This window comes from Leucopleurus acutus, assembly GCF_964270905.1.
Source record: "Leucopleurus acutus genome assembly, chromosome: 5".
Classification (NCBI taxonomy): Eukaryota; Metazoa; Chordata; class Mammalia; order Artiodactyla; family Delphinidae; genus Leucopleurus; species Leucopleurus acutus.
This window is the reverse complement of record NC_139147.1, coordinates 65,802,932-65,821,887: the sequence shown is the minus strand read 5'-3', so window position 1 is coordinate 65,821,887 and position 18,956 is coordinate 65,802,932. Positions and strand designations below refer to the sequence as shown.

The 18,956-nt window shown below is 43.8% G+C and overlaps 1 protein-coding gene across 2 annotated transcripts in view; it reads right to left on the bottom strand.

Moving 5' to 3' along the window:
• The window catches only part of PLA1A (phospholipase A1 member A), a 32,418-nt gene that overhangs the window by 9,737 nt on the left and 3,725 nt on the right, over positions 1-18,956 (bottom strand). Inside the window, exons 2-7 of one of the 2 annotated variants that reach the window (XM_082840137.1) lie at positions 14,605-14,806; positions 12,356-12,533; positions 11,722-11,830; positions 10,592-10,693; positions 8,148-8,237; positions 55-222 (exon numbers count right to left, since the gene is read on the bottom strand). In XM_082840137.1, coding sequence (XP_082696263.1) covers positions 55-222; positions 8,148-8,237; positions 10,592-10,693; positions 11,722-11,830; positions 12,356-12,533; positions 14,605-14,806 — 849 coding nt within the window. The remainder of the gene's footprint in view (positions 1-54; positions 223-8,147; positions 8,238-10,591; positions 10,694-11,721; positions 11,831-12,355; positions 12,534-14,604; positions 14,807-18,956) is intronic. The other variant, XM_082840138.1, reaches the window with a different exon arrangement.

The following is an 18,956-nucleotide window of genomic DNA, read 5'->3' as shown; positions in this document are numbered from 1 at the left end:
CAAGATTTGAACTTTCCCCAAACTGTCAAAGGAAGCCAAAGGGGTAGCGTTTACCGATCCTTGGACAGGAAAGCAGAAAAGGGTTGAAACAATCCAGACAGTGTCCAGCAAGGAAGACCTTGTAGCTGGTACAAGGAAAGGCCATCAATGGACAGGAATTCTCCAGGGCACTGATGTAGATGTGCACAGCCCTCATGTGATCACAGATCAGATAACTGTAGCCTGAACAGGGCAAAAAGAACACAACGAAGGTTTCAGTTCAAGACAAATGGAAACTCCCTCCATGCTACTTACTGTAATTTTATTGAATTTTATACTCCAACAGGCTATAAATACATGGGATGTCCCTGGAGCCACATTTTAAAAATATTAATGAACACGGTTACTACACTCTCACTTTTCTTTTTAACTTTCCTGGGTAACTTAGTTAATTTACCAAGAAAATTGTTTACATACACACCCATTCTTCCACGATCATAAAAACTCTCTTTCAGAAAATGGGAACATACAGAGAGCTGGTGATCCCAACCCTCCCTCTCAAAACGGATATCTGTCTGCACATGTTTACCTTCTTCAGCATCACCCACACAACCAATTTTTTACAACCTCATTATACACAACCCAGCAACAAGACAATCAAGGGAGTCCCCCGCAGTTCACAGTCCATCAATGAAAGCCAATGCGTTAGACCTTCAAGATGGTAGAGTAAGACACAGAGATCAACTTCCTCCCCACAAATACATCAAAAATACATCTACATGTGGAACAACTCCTGTAGAACACCTACTGAATGCTGGCAGAAGACCTCAGACCTCCCAAAAGGCAAGAAACTCCCCACGTACCTGGGTAGGGCAAAAGAAAAAAGAAAAAACAGAGACAAAAGAATAGGGATAGGACCTGCCCCTTGGGAATGGATCTGTGAAGGAGGAAAGGTTTCCACACACTAGGAAGCCCCTTCACTGGAGGAGACGGAGGGTGGTGGGAGGGGAAGCTTTGGAGCCACAGAGGAGAGCACAGTCACAGGGGTGCAGAGGGAAGAGTGGAGAGATTCCTGCACAGAGGATCGGTGCTGACCAGCACTCACCAACCCGAGAGGCTTGTCTGCTCACCCGCCGGGACGGGTCAGGGCTGGGAGCTGAGGCTCAGGCTTAGGTCAGATCCCAGGGAGAGGACTGGGGTTGGCTGTGTGAACACAGCCTGAAGGGGCTAGTGCACCACAGCTAGCCAGGAGGGAGTCCAGGAAGAAGTCTGGAACTGCCTAAGAGGCAAGAGACCATTGTTTCGGGGTGCACGAGGAGAGGGAATTCAGACCACCGCCTAAACGAGCTCCAGAGACGGGCGCGAGCCTCAGCTATCAGCACAGACCCCAGAGACGGGCATGAGATGCTAAGGTTGCTGCTGCAGCCACCAAAAAGCCTGTGTGCGAGCACACGTCACTATCCACACCTCCCCTCCCGGGAGCCTGTGCAGCCCGCCACTGCCAGGGTCCCGTGATCCAGGGACAAGTTTCCCGGGAGAACACATGGTGCACCTCAGGCTGTTGCAATGTCACACTGGCCTCTGCTGCTACAGGCTCACCCTGCATTCCAATTATAACTACTGTACCCCTCCCTCCCCACAGCATGAGACAGCCAGAGCCCCCTAATCAGCCGCTGCTTCATCCCCTCCTGTCTGGGCAGGGAACAGATGCCTGAGGGCAACCTACATGCGGGGCCAAAACCAAAGCTGAACCCCAGGAGCTGTGCAAACAGAAAGGGAAACAGAAATGCAGCCTCAGCAGCAGAAGATTAAATCCCCACAATCAACTTGAGGTTCCCTACATCTGTGGAATACCTGAATAGACAACGAATCAACAAAAAATTGAGGCGGTGGACTTTGGGAGCAACTGTAGACTTGGGGTTTGCTGTCTGTGACTGATTTGTTTCTGATTTTTATATTTATCTTAGTATAGATTTTAGCACCTGTTATCATTGGTGGATTTGTTTATTGGTTTCGTTGCTCTCTTGTTTTTATTATTATTTTATTATTACTTTTTAAAAATATATATTTTTATTTTATTATTATTTCTTTCTTTCTTTTTTTCTCCCTTTTCTTCTGAGGTGTGTGGCTGACAGGGTCTTGGTTCTCTGGCCTGGTGTCAGGCCTGAGTCTCTGAGGCGGGAGAGCTGAGTTCAGGACACTGGACCACCAGAGACCTCCTGACCCCACGTAATATCAATCGGTGAGAACTCTCCAAGAAATCTCCATCTCAATGCTAAGACCCAGTTCCACCCAACAGAGCTGGGCATGGCATAGGGCATCCAGCAAGCTCCAGTGCTGGACGCCCCATGCCAAACAACTAGCAAGACAGGAACAAAACCCAACCCATTAGCAGAGAGGCTGCCTAAAATCATACTAAGTTCACAGACACCCCAAAACACACCACCGTACACAGCCTTGCCCACCAGAAAGACAAGATCCAGCCCCACTCACCAGAACACAGGCACCAGTCCCCTCTACCAGGAAGCCTACACAAGCCACTGGACCAACCTCACCCACTGACCATAGACACCAAAAACAACAGGAACTATGTACCTGCAGCCTGCAAAAAGGAGACCCCAAACACAGTAAGTTAAACAAAATGAGAAAACAGGTATATGCAGCAGATGAAGGAGCAAGGTAAAAACCCTCCAGACCAAACAAATGAAGAGGAAACAGGCAGTCTACCTGAAAAAGAATTCAGAGTAATGATAGTACAGATGATCCAAAATCTTGGAAATAGAATGCAGAAAATACAAGAAACATTTAACAAGGAACAAGAACTAAAGAGCAAACAAACAATAATGAACAACACAATAAATGAAATTTAAAATTCCCTAGAAGGAATCAATAGCAGAATAACTGAGGCAGAAGAATGGATAAGGGACCTGGAAGATAAAATAGTGGAAATAACTACCATAAAGCAGAATAAAGAAAAAAGAATGAAAAGAATTGAGGACAGTCTCAGAGACCTCTGGGACAACATTAAATGTGCCAACATTTGAATTATAGGGGTCCCAGAAGAAGACAAAAAAAAAAAGGTCTGAGAAAATATATGAAGAGATTATAGTTGAAAACTTACCTAATATGGGACCTAATATGGGACAATCCTACCTCAGGAAACAAGAAAAATCTCAAATTAACATCCTAACCTTACACCTAAAGCAATTAGAGAAAGAATAACAAAAAAACCCCAAAGTTAGCAGAAGGAAAGAAATCATAAAGATCAGATCAGAAATAAATGAAAAAGAAATGAAGGAAACAATGGCAAAGATCAATAAAACTAAAAGCTGGTTCTTTGAGAAGATAAACAAAATTGATAAGCCATTAGCCAGGCTCATCAAGAAAAACAGGGTCAAGACTCAAATCAACAGAATTAGAAATGAAATAGGAGAGGTAACAACTGACACTGCAGAAATACAAAGAATCATGAGGGATTACTACACGCAACACTATGCCAATAAAATGGACAACCTGGAAGAAATGGACAAATTCTTAGAAAATCACAACCTTCCAAGACTGAACGAGGAAGAAATAGAAAATATAAACAGACCAATCACAAGCACTGAAATTGAAACTGTGATAAAAAATCTTCCAACAAACAAAAGCCCAGGACTGGATAGCTTCACAGGTGAATTCTATCAAACATTTAGCAAAGAACTAAGACCTATCCTTCTCAAACTCTCCCAAAATATAGCAGAGGGAGGAACACTCCAAAGCTCATTCTACAAGGCCACCATCACCCTTATACCCAAACCAGACAAAGATGTCACAAAAAAAAACTACAGACCAATATGACTGATGAACATAGATGCAAAAATCCTCAACGAAATACTTGCAAACAGAATCTAACGGCACATTAAAAGGATCATACACCATGATTAAGTGGGATTTATCCCAGGAATGCAAGGATTCTTCAGTATATGCAAATCAACCAATGTGATACATGATATTAACAAATTGAAGGATAAAAACCTACAATAATCTCAATAGATGCAGAAAAAGCTTTCCACAAAATTCAACACCCATTTATGATAAAAACTCTCCAGAAAGTAGGCACAGAGGGAGCTTACCTCAACATAATAAAGGCCATATATGACAAACCCACAGCCAACATCGTTCTCAATGGTGAAAAACTGAAACCATTTCCTCTAAGATCAGGAACAAGACAAGTTTGCCCACTCTTACCACTCTTATTCAACATAATTTTGGAAGTTTTAGCCATAGCAATAAGAGAAGAACAAGAAATAAAAGGAATCCATATTGGAAAAGAAGAAATAAAACTGTCACTATTTGTAGATGACATGATACTATACATAGAGAGCCCTAAAGATGCTATCAGAAAACTACTAGAGCTAATCAATGAATTTGGTAAAATAGCAGGATACAAAATTAATGCACAGAAATCTCTTGCATTCCTACACTAATGATGAAAAATCTGAAAGAGAAATTAAGGAAACACTCCCATTTACCACTGCAACAAAAAGAATAAAATACCTAGGAATAAACCTAACTAAGGAGACAAAAGACCTGTATGCAGAAAACTATAAGACACTGATGAAAGAAATTAAAGACGATACAAACAGATGGGAGATATACCATGTTCTTGGATTGGAAGAATCAACATTGTGTAAATGACTATACTTCCCAAAGCAATCTACAGATTCAAAGCAATCCCTATCAAACTATCAATGGCATTTTACACAGAACTAGAACAAAAAAATTCACAATTTGTATGGAAACACAAAAGACCCCAAATAGCCAAAGCAATCTTGAGAAAGAAAAATGGAGCTGGAGGAATCAGGCTCCCTGACTTCGGACTATACTACAAAGCTACAGTAATCAAGACAGTATGGTAGTGGTACAATAACAGAAATATAGATCAATGGTACAGGATAGAAAGCCCAGAGATAAACCCACACACATATGGTCACCTTGTTTTTGATAAAGGAGGCAAGAGTATACAATGGAGAAAAGACAGCCTCTTCAATAAGTGATGCTGGGAAAACTGGACAGCTACATGTAAAAGAATGAAATTAGAACACTCCCAAACACCATACACAAAAATAAACTCAAAATGGATTAAAGACCTAAATATAAGGGCAGACACTATAAAACACTTTGGGGAAAACATAGGCAGAACACTCTATGACAAAAATCACAGCAAGCTCCTTTTTGACCCATCTCCTAGAGAAATGGAAATATAAACAAATGGGGCCTAATGAAACAAAAGCTTTTGCACAGCAAAGGAAACCATAAACAAGACAAAAAGATAACCCTCAGAATGGGAGAAAATATTTGCAAACAAAGCGACTGACAAAGGATTAATCTCCCAAATATACAAGCAGCTCATGCAGCTCAATATCAAAAAAACAAACAACCCAATCCAAAAATGGGTAGAAGACCTAAGTAGATATTTCTCCAAAGTAGATATACAGATTGCCAACAAACACATGAAAGGATGCTCAACACCATTAATCATTAGAGAAATGCAAATCAAAACTACAATGAGGTATCACCTCACACTGGTCAGACTGGCCATCATCAAAAAATCTACAAACAATAAATGCTGGAGAGGGTGTGGAGAAAAGGGAACCCTCTTGCACTTCTGGTGGGAATGTAAATTGATACAGCCACTGTGGAGAACAGTATGGAGGTTCCTTAAAAAACTAAAAGTAGAACTACCGTATGACCCAGCAATCCACTACTGGGCATATACCCTGAGAAAACCATAATTCAGAAAGAGTCGTGTACCACAATGTTCATTGCAGCTCTATTTACAATAGCCAGGACATGGAAGCAACCTACTTGTCCATCGACAGATGAATGGATAAAGAAGATGTGGCACATATATACAATGGAATATTACTCAGCCATTAAAAGAAACAAAAATTGAGTTATTTGTAGTGAGGTGGATGGACCTGGAGTCTGTCATACAGAGTGAAGTAAGTCAGAAAGAGAAAAACAAATATCGTATGCTAACATATATATATGGACTCTAAAAAAAAAAAATAGCTTCTAATGAACCTAGGGCAGGACAGGAATAAAGACGCAGATGTAGAGAATGGACTTAAGGACACAGGGAGGGGAAAGGGTAAGCCTGGACGAAGTGAAGAGAGTGGCATGGACATATATACACTACCAAATGTAAAATAGATAGCTAGTGGGAAGAAGCTACATTGCACAGGGAGATCAGTTCGGTGCTTTGTGACCACCTAGAGGGGTGGGATAGGGAGTGTGGGAGTTAGACGTAAGAAGGAGGGGATATGGGGATATATGTATACATATAGGTGATTCACTTTGTTATATAGCAGAAACTAACACAACATTTTAAAGCAATTATACTCCAATAAAGATGTTAAAAAAAAAAGAAAGGGGAAGGGTTGGTGTGTAAGCACATTCATTGTATTATTATTAACAACAATAATAAAAATTGGAACCAACCTAAGGAAAAAAAAAGAAAGCCAGTGTGTTGAGGTTCACCTCACCAAGTGACTGATACACTGAATTTGCCAAATGTCCCAATATAACAGACACTTGGTTTTCTGGTTATTGTTGTTGTTGACTATTTTATTTTATTTTATTGAATTTTATTTTATTTTATTTTTATACAGCAGGTTTTTATTAGTTATCTATTTTATACATATTAGTGTATATATGTCAATCCCAATCTCCCAGTTCATCACACCACCACCACCACCACCCACCCCCACTTTCCCCCTTTTGTTGACTATTTTAAAATTTGTAATAATTCACACTGAATGAATTTGCTGGGGCTAAGAGGTCTGTAATGAGCCATAACTCCAGGGTTTAGGGTCTTCAGACTCTTCTTTCACCTTGGGACCCCCTCTCTGGGACCAGAACCAAGTCTGAGCTGCTTGCTGACTTTCCTTTCCCCCAGAGTTGGAACACTGTCTATGGCCAACCTCCTTCTAGCTACAACAGGGAGCTGGGAGACACAGATTGTGTCTTCCCTTCTCAGATTGTGTTATGAAGAAAAAAAAGTGGCCAATTAAAATGCCAAAGAAATTTTCAAAAGCCATTAAAATCAAACCATCCCATCTGATCGGAATTGCTGAAAAATTTTATGAACTGTTAAAAGAAACATGTTTTGGAAAATCAGTAAAGTTGGTAAGTTTGGATTAGTGGTTACTCAACACAGTGGTCAAAAGAATCCTTAAAATGTTAAAATTTTGGTAAAGCAGGAAAAGGTTAAAAACATAGTAATCAAAAATCAAAATAAAATTCCCATATGAAATGTTGATAGGTTGGCTATATTCATAAGAATATAAGAAGACTACACAATCCTTAACGCTTAGCTGCTTTTTTTTTTTTTTTTTTTTTTTTTGCGGTACGCGGGCCTCTCACTGCTGTGGCCTCTCCCATAGCGGAGCACAGGCTCCGGACGCGCAGACTCAGTGGCCATGGCTCACGGACCCAGCCGCTCCACGGCATGTGGGATCTTCCCGGACCGGGGCAGGAACCCACGTTCCCTGCATCGGCAGGCGGACTCTCAACCACTGTGCCACCAGGGAAGCCCCAACGCTTAGCTTTTGATAAATTTAAAATTATGCTAAGAATATATTCAATTAATATATCCAAAAAGAACATTCCAGAAGAATAAATTTAGAAGAGGAGAAATGCATAGTCACTGAATGTATTCAAGAAGATTCTCTTGAAAGCAATTTTAGAGAACTTAAATTTAGTTAGTTTGGGGAAATGGTCATGCACTGAATTGATCCTTCAGCTAGCTAGCTTTGGGCACATCAATCTGTTTCTGCCACAGCGAGGCTCTGCAGAGGATGTAGCTACTGTGGACTCTGCCACAAAGTGGGGCCCAGGAAGAAGAGAAGTTATTGGCTTGAGTGACGTTGGATCACAGCAGGGCCTAAGAAGTGGGGAGGGAGCCTAAATATGGAGCAGGCTTTTAATTTCAGGCACTCCTCCCCTAGAATACCTGGGCTCCAAAGACATCCATTTAATAAGTGCTGAGTAAGCTTGATGGGACACAGCAAAGGATACTGTAAGGAAGACCCCCTATGGCCCATACTGGCTGACTCAACATGAAGCCTGTTGGTAAATTCCAGTCTCTGGGGCAGCCATACATCAACTCTCTCTGGCTTTCTGACCTGCAGAAATGGAGGTGGGACAGCCGGGTTGGTCTTGGCCTCCGTTGACGTAGTAGTCCACATGTCCAACAGGAATCCGAATACCCAAATCTGCAAGGAGGCAGAACCCCGTTACCCTCTTACTGCAGGGGCCTATTTTCCAGGTCCCATAGCAGGGTCCACCGGCAGCAGAGCCTGAGGTCTGACCTTGGGGGCCCACCCCCTCTCTGTGCTGAATGGGTGCCCACTTCATTCCTAAGTGCTGGGAGACTACAGAACTAGCCCTCAGATGGTTTTCTAAACAGGTTTTGCCGTGCTGAAAGGAAGCTAAGAATACATTTATAAGAAGATACTCATATTTGCCTAATAAAATCAAGAAAAATATCCCTTAATATAAGTTTTTATGAATCAGTAAATGTTATAATAAGTTCGGTAAATTTCCTTGTTGAATAGTTTCTATTTTGCTTCAAGTGATAGTTCAGATATGTGTGTGTGGGACCACATTTCCAGTCTCCCACATATTTTTGTGCTTTCATGACTGAGCAGAAATATAATCTGGCTACAAAGAGAAGAGTTTGAGAGGCTGTAACCTGTATCTCATCATTGTGACTGTATCTGACCCCTCAGACTTGGTCAGATTCAGCTGCCAAAGACCCTGATTTTCTTGTTCATATTATCTATCACAGTTGTAAGCAACTGAGCATGTATTACTTGCTTAACGTCATCTATCCAGGGGTTAAGTGATGACCTAGAATTCATCCTCTCCCATCATCTGTCGGGTCAGCTCTACCTCCAAAATATATTTTGAGTCTTTCTACTTCTCTCCATCTCTACTGCCACCACCTTCGCCCGTGCCACTATTGTGCCCCTCACCCAGGCCAGCACTGCAAACACCCTCCAGTGAGCCTTCCCTTACTGCCCACTGGCAGTCCATTCTCTGCCCAGCAGCCAGAGTATTCTTTTAAGGAAATCCAAATCTCCGCCCTCTCCTCACTGATCATAGAATAAAATTTAAACTCCTCGCCATGTCCAGCCTGGTCCTGCTCCCTTTTCTCAGCACATCACTCACTGCGCTCTAACCACGTGGCTCTTCTGCCTGTCCCCACCCACAAGGCTTTCATTTTGGCTGTCCTCTCCCCCTAGAGTGTTCTTCTCCCCGTTCTTTCCAGTACTGGCTCATTCTCATCCAAAAAGTCTCACCTCAAATATCACCTCCTTGGCCATTATCTTGACTCCTCGCTTGTATGTAAGCTCCACCACGGCAGGGCCTTTACCCATCTTTTTTCCTGCTGTATCCCCAACACCAGCACAGTACCTGGCACACGTTAGTGCCAAATACTTATTTATTGAACAAATTAGTGAACGAATGCTTGCCGACTAGCTTGTAAGTTCCATGTGGGCAGGGATCTTATGTGGTGCCTTGTGCATTGTAGTATCCTCAGTGCCTGCTACATAGATCATAAAGACCGACTGAACAAATGGAATGCCTTTTTTTTTTAAATCACATTAGGAAGTGGCTCCAACTTTGAAGGGGACTGAGAGGCCTAGCACAGGTAATCAGGGACCAATGAGTCACCTATTTAGCAAATTTAGGAATATAAGGCGTTAACCTTGTTAATTGACATGTTTAATTAACTTAATAGCTAAGCAGAGGGCTATGGGCTTTGGTTTCCTATCTGTGAAATGGAGGTGGCAAAGAGGGTTGAATAATATGATTGCATGAGTTTCTTCCAGAATCCTGAATCCGTGAGTCTTGAATGCTAAAAGAAGGCTTCTAGCCAAATGGAATGAGACATGGCCATCTCTCAGTTGAACTGCAAACTCTTCTGGTCAGAGACAAATGTAATTTCTTCTTGTATCCAACACACTGAGCATGGGGCCTGGCACCAGACTCTGTGGGTGTTTGACGTCGAGTAGAAATGAGGAGGAGTGGCCGCTGGTCAGAAGAGCTTAATTTGGTCACGATAGATTCAGAGCTGGGGGTTCTTGACTGTGCCACTCATTACTGGAGGGGGCAATTCTCATTCTTCACTAGACTGAGGGCTGGCCTTATCCTCTGGGGAGGAGGGAAGTCCTGATAGGTCTGAGTACCTGCCCCAGGAGTGGAATGCCCCAATTTCCTGGGGCCAGGCATGTTCACCCTGAAAAAGCAGAAAGACTTTCCCAGGCAGAAGTGCCCTCTGAGTACTACCTCAGACAAAGCTTAGTGTTGAATCAGAGTGAGACTCATGACCAAACAGTTTTGGTCCACAAATGAGAATCCTCCTTTCTGCTGCTGGCTAAAAATAAAATCATTCATCTCAGTCTTCAGAGAATGACAGAGCTGGAAGAGACTTTCAAGATCATGCTAGTAAACTCCTCACTGCAACAGAAGCTTAGAGGGGAAGGGTCTCCTCCCAGGACCACACAGATAAATACCAGACTCCTGGCCTCTGCCCTGTGCTCATTCCCCCACCCCAGCTCACTGTCCGTGTCTGTGTGGATGGCTTCCACAAAGAGGGCGTCCCCAGGGTCCAGGCGCTCCTCCAGGCTGGCTCTTGTGTACTCCGGTCCAGCAGGGTCCAGGCCTGCAAGGACAGACATGTCAGCCACAGGAAGCCCCATGGACCCACTGCACACCTACATGGGCAACCCTTCCGGTTCGGATCAGAGTCCCCCAACAAGGACCCAAGGGCAAGAGAACTAGCTCAGGACCACCTTTCCCAGGAAGCTCTACTCTGTTGTCTCTAACCTCTCAATGACCCAGTTTCTCTGGCTCTGAAATGTGCTTGCTAACACCAACCATTTGGCAAGGATTAATGTCAGTATTATTAATCCTCAGGTAGTAATAACAATGGCTATAATTTTTTGAGTAGTTACTATGTGCCAGGCCTTGTGCTGGGCACTTCCACACTTTCTAGTCCTTACAACAACAGAGCAAAGTAAATATTACTCTCCCCAGGCCTTAGCTTGGATCCCTTTTCCTCTTCCTCCCAAAAAGCAGACTGTGAGACAAGGATTTAAAGTGCAAGTAGCTTATTTGGGAGAAAATCACAGAAAGCGTAGTGAGGGAGTGGAGAAACGAGTCAGAGAACGAAAGAAAATTTTAATGAATAGATTATCTCTTTGGGTCTCATCCCACTGGGGTCCCTCTGAAGGACTCTGTAGAACATGACTCAGAATTGTCTCAATGAAGTGTCAGGAAGCCAGGGTATTTACCACACAGCTTCTGGTCCCTTATTGATTGAGGGTAGCTCCTGAAGCATAAAGTTCTCAGCACTTTGCAAGTATTTAGCAAAACTGTCTACAGGTGATTTCCATAGTGGGCCAAGGATATATGAGCTGTTACAACCCATTTTACAGTTGTAGAAACTGAGGCTCAGAAAGAAATACATGGCCTCTAACACTGACATTAGAGATCATGCAATAACAACACAATACCATTTTATCCAAAAGGGCCACAATAAGTAAATTTCAGTGGTGATCAGTGACTTGATCATAAGAACAAAGGCCCAACACTTCCCTCTGCCTGCCTTAGCAAAGGCTCTTCCAGGTCATGATCTCTCTCTCTCTCTCTCTCTCACAACCTGAGAGGATGGGCAGGGAAGAATGTTACCTGTGATCTGTCCCAGCTGGCCTTTGTAGAAATGTCCTACCATGCCCCCCACATGGGCCCCCAGGCTGACACCAATGATGTGGATTGAGGACTCTGACACACCCAGCACCTAGAAAGGGTATTTACAGTGAGTTACATTTGTGTCACAGCAGCCCCTGGCCTTACAAGGATAACACTTTGCCCTGAGGCATCAGAAGCAGAAGGTCTTGGGCATGACACACCAGCCACACGTGCTTTGGGAAAAAGTGCAGAATCTCACCCTGTTAATCACTTGCCCTCTCCCTGGGCTCCCCACCTTGACAACCCACTCACTTTCCCTTTGGTGTCCAAAGTATGTGAGGCATGACCATGGCCATTTCCTCTTGAGGACCTAGGAGAGTCAGCCATTGGCACCTCTGATGTAACATGCAGTGGCATGTTTTACAGAGGAGCAAGCGGGAGGCTCAGAGGGGTTCAAAAACCTGCCCGAGGTCAGCACTGTAAGCGGCTAGGTTGAGATTTGAACCGAAGACCCACAGACTACTGGGCGGCTCTGCTAACCCCTCAAGCTCCTCCTCACATGTCACTTCCTTCTTTCTGACCCCTTGCTCCCCTGTAAGCAGCCAGAGCTCACCCTAAGCTCTTCTACACCTACCAGTAGTTTACGGAGGAAACGGGAGATCTCGAGTCCCAGCTTAACCACGTTTTCCACGGCTGAGAAGTAGACACCTGTAGAGCCATAAACCCAGTCCACAGCGATCACGTTAGCATCTGCTGCCTGCAGAAGGGCACTGATGAATTTGTCAATCCAGGAAGGCTTTGTTCCTAAAGCCCTAGATGGGGGGGGGGGGGCCAAGAAAAGATAGGAAAATTATCTTCCCAGCCAGCATCCATTGTCATGGAAATTACAATGACATTTCTATAAATAGAACAAACCCAGAGAAAGTCACAAGTAAGGGGTGGGGGGTGGGGGGTGGGGGTGGGGAGGGTGGGGGTTGGGGGGTGGGGGTGGGGGTGTAGGGGTGGGGAGGGTGGGGGGGTGGGGGCTATGGGCACTAAATCCTACAACATTTTGAGCATAAGGAGGACATAATCTCAAAGTTAGCAGGGCTCCTGACTGCACGTGTGGAGCCTGTGTGTAAATTATAAAAGAGTACCTTTGTTCCAGGTGGATGTAGCCTGAGGCCAGGGCTCAGAGCTCAGGTCAGAGTTCAGCCCTTGGCCCTCAGTCAGGTACCTCTGTGTAATGCATAGACCACACAAACCACTGCACTGACCCTGCTTGTGTTACTCATGGGAAAGAAAAGATAGCTTTGTGTATTAGAGTTAAGATTTGCAATCTTAATTCTCATTCTATAGTATAGGCACTTTCCTTGAGGATGTTTTCATTTACTCATTCATTCATTCACTCTTTCCTTCATTCAACAAATGGGCCAGGCAGTATGCTAGGTGCTTTGTGAGAAATAAAGAAAAATAAGATATATTCCTTATCCTTCTGGAACTTAGAGTATAATAGGACTTTTCTAGGAAAAGAAGAATAGGAAAAATTTCAGAGAGCTTTCCCAAGAGATTGGGAATGGGGAAGAAGTTTTCTCAACGGCCCAGAGCTTGCTTGCGTGGACAGGGGAGCCCAGACTGGGTGTATGCCAGGGAACGTGGCTTTGGGGCATCTGGGAGCGGGCAGCATAGTGAGGCTGCTGAGCTCTTCAGCTCCACTAGCTATCTCTGGGTTGAGGGCACACACTCAGCCTTGGGTAGTGGCTGAATGCAAGATTTGCCGGAGAAGAGACTTCAGCACAAGAGAGAGGAGGGATGCCTGAGGGAGGATGTGGCTGGGACCTGGAGTGAGGGACTGGAGAGGCAGAGAGAACCCAGAGATGAGGAAATGGTGACCCTTTGTGCAGTGCCCCACTGTCCACCTCTTCATCAGGGCCCCCAACTCCAGCTGCTCCATAGTGCTACTCTTTCACCACGTTCTCTCCCTCTCTCCTCTCACCAACTTTTTTCTGTTTCCGGCATTCTCAGTGGGCTTTGGAGAGAAGATGTTGGAAGGAAGGGTGGTGATTAAATTGGGACTCAGAGACTATGCATTACAACAAAATTTGGCCTGCAGGGCCTCAAAGAAGTTGAAGAAGTGTGTAGCGCCTGAGAAACGCTAACCTCTGGGAGTGATGGAAGTGGAAGTTTCTTAGGTCATGAAACCCAGGAAGAAGAGAAGAAGAGGAGATAAAACCCTGGATAAGGGCTTCCCTGGTGGTGCAGTGGTTGAGAGTCCGCCTGCTGATGCAGGGGACACGGGTTCGTGCCCCGGTCCAGGAAGATCCCACATGCCGTGGAGTGGCTGGGACTGTGAACCATTGCTGCTGAGCCTGTGCGTCTGGAGGCTGTGCTCCGCAATGGGAGAGGCCACAACAGTGAGAAGCCCACGTACCTCAAAAAAACCCAAAAAAACCCTGGATAAAAACACCACGATGTTACCCCTGAATGATTGCACAAAGCTTACGACCTCACTGGCTGAGATGAATCATGCAACCCACACTTCAGGGAGGAAAGGATCACTGAGACCATCTCTACAACTTCCCTTTTATTCAGATATGGAAACCAAGGCTCCGTGTCCTAAAGTGACTTGCCCAGGCTCACACATATTTACAGTTGGAGAGTGTGTCCAGGGTCACACATATTTACAGTTAGCAGAGGAGTAACGTATGTGACCAACAAGAAAGAACAACAGAATGTGTGTTCAAGCTGCTATGAGACATCTTCAAAGTCAGCAGGAGGTGAGCAATGGGACCTGTGACAGGCAGTAAATCCATTTCTCCTTTTGCTCCCCACTAACTTCCTATGGCATTATGGTCACTTTCTAGCTCTTAGCTGAGGTGATCCTATTGGTTGGTTGGCTCCCACCTGAATCCATGGATAACTAGCTTGGTTCCTAGAGTGGCATTGAACCCCAAGTTCCGGATGTCACTACTTTCTTCCACGAGCTGCCCACAGAGAGGATCAGAAGGGGTGAAGAGGAGAAAGTGGGCTTTGAGATTGGTGCCTTGGAGAAGATTAGCATTCTGGAAGTCAGTGCACTTTGTCTGTGGGGTAGGAGGTGCATCTCCTAGAGGAAAAAACAAACAAACAAATAAAAACCCAAGAAACATCCAAGGTGAGGTCATCTGTTCTTAAAAGGAAAAAAGGTGTTCTTGAAAGGAAGAGAGAAACAAGGGCTTATAGGCATTCATCATAAATCAGCAAGTGTAATAATCAGACTCATTTATTAAAGGCATCACTTCTGTAACCAAAGTCTGTGTATATTTTTCATGTATAAAGATAAAATACCAGAGAAGAATATGAATATTGCTCAGCTAGAGAAGATTAAAGGCCATGGTGAAATGGATATTGTCATGGGCTAAACTGAGTCCCCCGACACCTGCATAAATTCATGTGTTGAAGTCCTAACCCCTAATACCTCAGAATGTGACTATATTTGGAGATAGGGTCCCTACAGAGGTAATTACATTGAAATGAAGCCTTTAGGGTGGACCCTTATTCAATATGACTGGTGTCCTAATAAGAAGAGGCAATTTGGTCACAGAGAAGAAAGATGATGTGAAGACACATGGAGTAGACAGCCATCTACAAGCCAAAGAGAGAGGCCTGGAATGGCTCCTTCACTCACAGCCCTCAGAAGGAACAAACCCTACTGCCACCTTAATCTCAGACTTCCAGCCTCCAGAACTGGGAGATGATAAACTTCTGTTGTTTAAGCCACCCAGGCATTTTGTTACAGCAGTCCTACCTAAATAATAGTTTTCTGGGCTATGAAATGAGCAGTTGCCCTGGGGACTAGGCTCATTCTGGTCTGAGCACCCCATTCCAGAGGGTTTCAAACTGCCCCCTCCAGCCTCATCACTTCTTTTCCTTATGAGCAGTCCAGAGCCAATCCAGAGCCTTCCAGCACCCAGCACATGGCTGCCCAGCCAGACGGTAGAGAGGACCCTTAATGAGCTGTATGTATTCTACAGTGCCTTCCAACAGGTACGTTTAAACGGGATATTTTATGGTCACGTTCACTGAAAGTTCACTTCTACAATACTGAACCGAAACAACAGCATGAAACTCCTGCTTCCCAGGGAGCTAAAAATCTGGCCTATCTTCAATACCCAACAGCCCACCCTCACGCCTGTGATAAAGAGGGGGGGCACCTGACACCCAGTTGGTCTTACAGAAAGAGACCGGCTGGGGCAGCAGGGCACACACTGTCGCACTGGGCCCCCAGCCCCGAAGTCCTGGTGCTGTTAGCAGCTACCTCACATTCCTGCCATGGGACAAAACTGTCTGCGGAATCAGAAGACAGGTCCAGGTTGCAGACTGATTTGTGCAGGGCTCTTCACGAGGAAGACAGCTATTTCAGGTTTCTGGAATGGTTATCTGCCTTCAGAGGTAACGGGGGAGCACATGTACAACAAGCAAGTGGATCTGGGGTGTGCTGGGCTGTGGAACTGTGAGCAGATTGTGGGAACCGCACCCTTGGAGAGTGCTGACAGCGGTTTCCTCAGCTCTGCACCTAAGCCCCAGACCTGGTCCCTGAGGCCCCTTGTATCTCCCTTCTGAGCAGCCAGGTCTTGGACACCCCAGCGATGAAGCCCACTGTGACTGTGAAGGCCCCCAGGCTCCTCAGCCTGTGGCAACTTGAGCCCCCATGGAACACAAGAGAGAACGATGCCTGACGACTACTTCATCTGCCTTCCCCCAACTCTTTGAAGAAAAGGTGAAAGGACTCTGCTTGAGCACGAGACTTGAACCACATACATGAATACATTTGCTCTATTGGTCATGTAGGGAAGTTTGCATCCATCAGACAGAGAATTAAGAGTCCTTTTAAATAAGCATAGTATGTCACAGAGCAAGGCCCAACAAGCATCACAGAATCAATATATTCCAGACAACGTTATCTAAATAAGATGTAATAAAATTACAAATCAGTAACAAAAGTTATTTAAAGATACATTTGGAGGTTTTAAAATTCCCTTTTAAGTAATGAATGAGTTAAAGAATAATCACAATGGAGACTAGATAATATTAAAAACTAAATAACAATAAAACCAATACAATATCAAAACTTGAGTTAAAGTAGCTAAAACAGTACTAGGCTGATATCTATAACCATAAATGTAAATATCAGGGGAAAATGGGGAAAGACACAGATTAGGTAAATTAATCTTATAACTCAGAAAGCTGAAAAAGAATAATACAGCAACACCAAATAAAATGTAGGGAAAGAAATATAAAGGAAATAGTTAAGGGACTTCCCTAGTGGCGCAGTGGATAAAAAAAAAAAAAATCTGCTGGCCAGTGCAGGGGACACAGGTTTGAACCCTGGTCCGGGAAGATCCCACATGCCATGGAGCAAATAAGCCCGTGCGCCACAGGTACTGAGCCTGCTGTCTAGAGCCCAAGAGCCACAACTACTGAAGCCCACGTGGCTAGGGCCCGTGCTCCTCAGCAAGAGAAGCCACCACAATGAGAAGCCCGTGCACAACAACAAAAAGTAGCCCCCATTCGCCGCAACTATAGAAAGCCCGCGCACAGCAATGAAGACCCAATGCAGCCAAAAATAAATAAAATTAAATCTTTTAAAAAAGAAAAGGAAGTAGTTGAAATTAAATTAAACAATGAATATGAACAGCATCAGTAGCTGCTCAGTCCATGCAGTTGCTCAGGCCGACCTTCCTGGAGGAATCTTTGACACTTTGTTTTCTGCCACCCCCGTACAATGGTGAGTAAATCCTCAGAACACAATATTCAGAATTAAACCATTCTCACTACCTACACTGGCACCACCTTGGTTTAAGCCACCATCATCTCTCAAAATTATGTAGCCTGTAATGCTTTTCCTGCCTTCATTCTTGTCCCCCTTCAGTCTATTTGCAACACAGTAGTAGAAAAGTAAATCAAATCATGTCACATCTCTGTGCAAAAGCCACCAAGGCATTTCACTCAGAATAAAATCCAAAGTCCTAACAGTGGAAGAAAGCCCTGAATATCTTAGATCATCCCCTTGGGGAGCCCTTTGCCTGTCTGACTATTGCTTCCTCTGTTCCAGCCAGTCCTCCTAGCTCTTCCTCTCTCTAGACAGGTTCCCACCTGAGGGTCTTTGCACTAGCCATTCCTTCTGCCCAAAGTGTCTTTCTCTAGACATCCATGTGACTAATTCCCTCTCCTCCTTTAAGTCTTTGCTTGCCAAATGTCACCTTCTTTCCTCTAACCCCCTATTATATTTATTATTTATTTGGCTACTCCGGGTCTTAGTTGCGGCATGTGGGATCTAGTTCCCTGACGAGGGATCGAACCCAGGCCCCCTGCATTGTAAGTGTGGAATCTTAGCCACTGGACCACCAAGGAAGTCCCTAACCCTCTATTTAAAATTGCAATCTGCCTATGTGCCTCACCTCCGTTCTCTCAATTTTCTTTAAACTGATCTGTTTATTTTTATAGCAATCATCACCTAATGAAGATTTTTTTATTTACCAGTTTATTATTAAATGTATTGTTTATTAATTTCCCCACATTAGAAGATACTTTCAAAGAAGGAAGGGATTTTTATCCATGCTGTTCACTCTACTGCCTAGAATAGAACCTGCCACACACAATAAACACCAAAAGGTAGTTCTCTGGAAAGAATAATAAACTAGATGTACTTAAAAAAAAAACAAAACTAGATGTACTTTTGATAATAGAGTAAGAAAAAAAGGGGGAAGTCACAAATAAACAATATAGAGAATTAAAAGGGGATGTAAGCCCAGTAGATTTTTTAAACCACAAAATAGCATGTTTATACCCATCCAACAGTTAAAAAATAGATATTTTCCTAGAAAGTTGATAATCCCCTAGAAAACTATAGCTTACTAAAACTTAGTCAAGAAAGAAAAAACAGAAAATCAAATGTAAAACTGTAGTATAAAGGAATTGAAACAGTAGTTTTAAATCTATTCATCAGAAACCTCTATCAGGACAGATTTCACAGAGAAATTCTAACAATCCTTCAATTCCTATCTTACACATACTGTTCCGGAGAATAGAAAAGGGGAGAAAGAATCCAAACTCATTCTATGAAAATAGCCAAAATGTCAAAACTGGACAAGGAAAGAAGGAGAAAGGAAAAACTAAAGGCCAGTTTCACTATTACACACAGACATAAAAATCCTAGATAAAATGTCAAATCCTTCAAGGATAACAAGTATACATCATGGCCAAGCAGGGTTTAA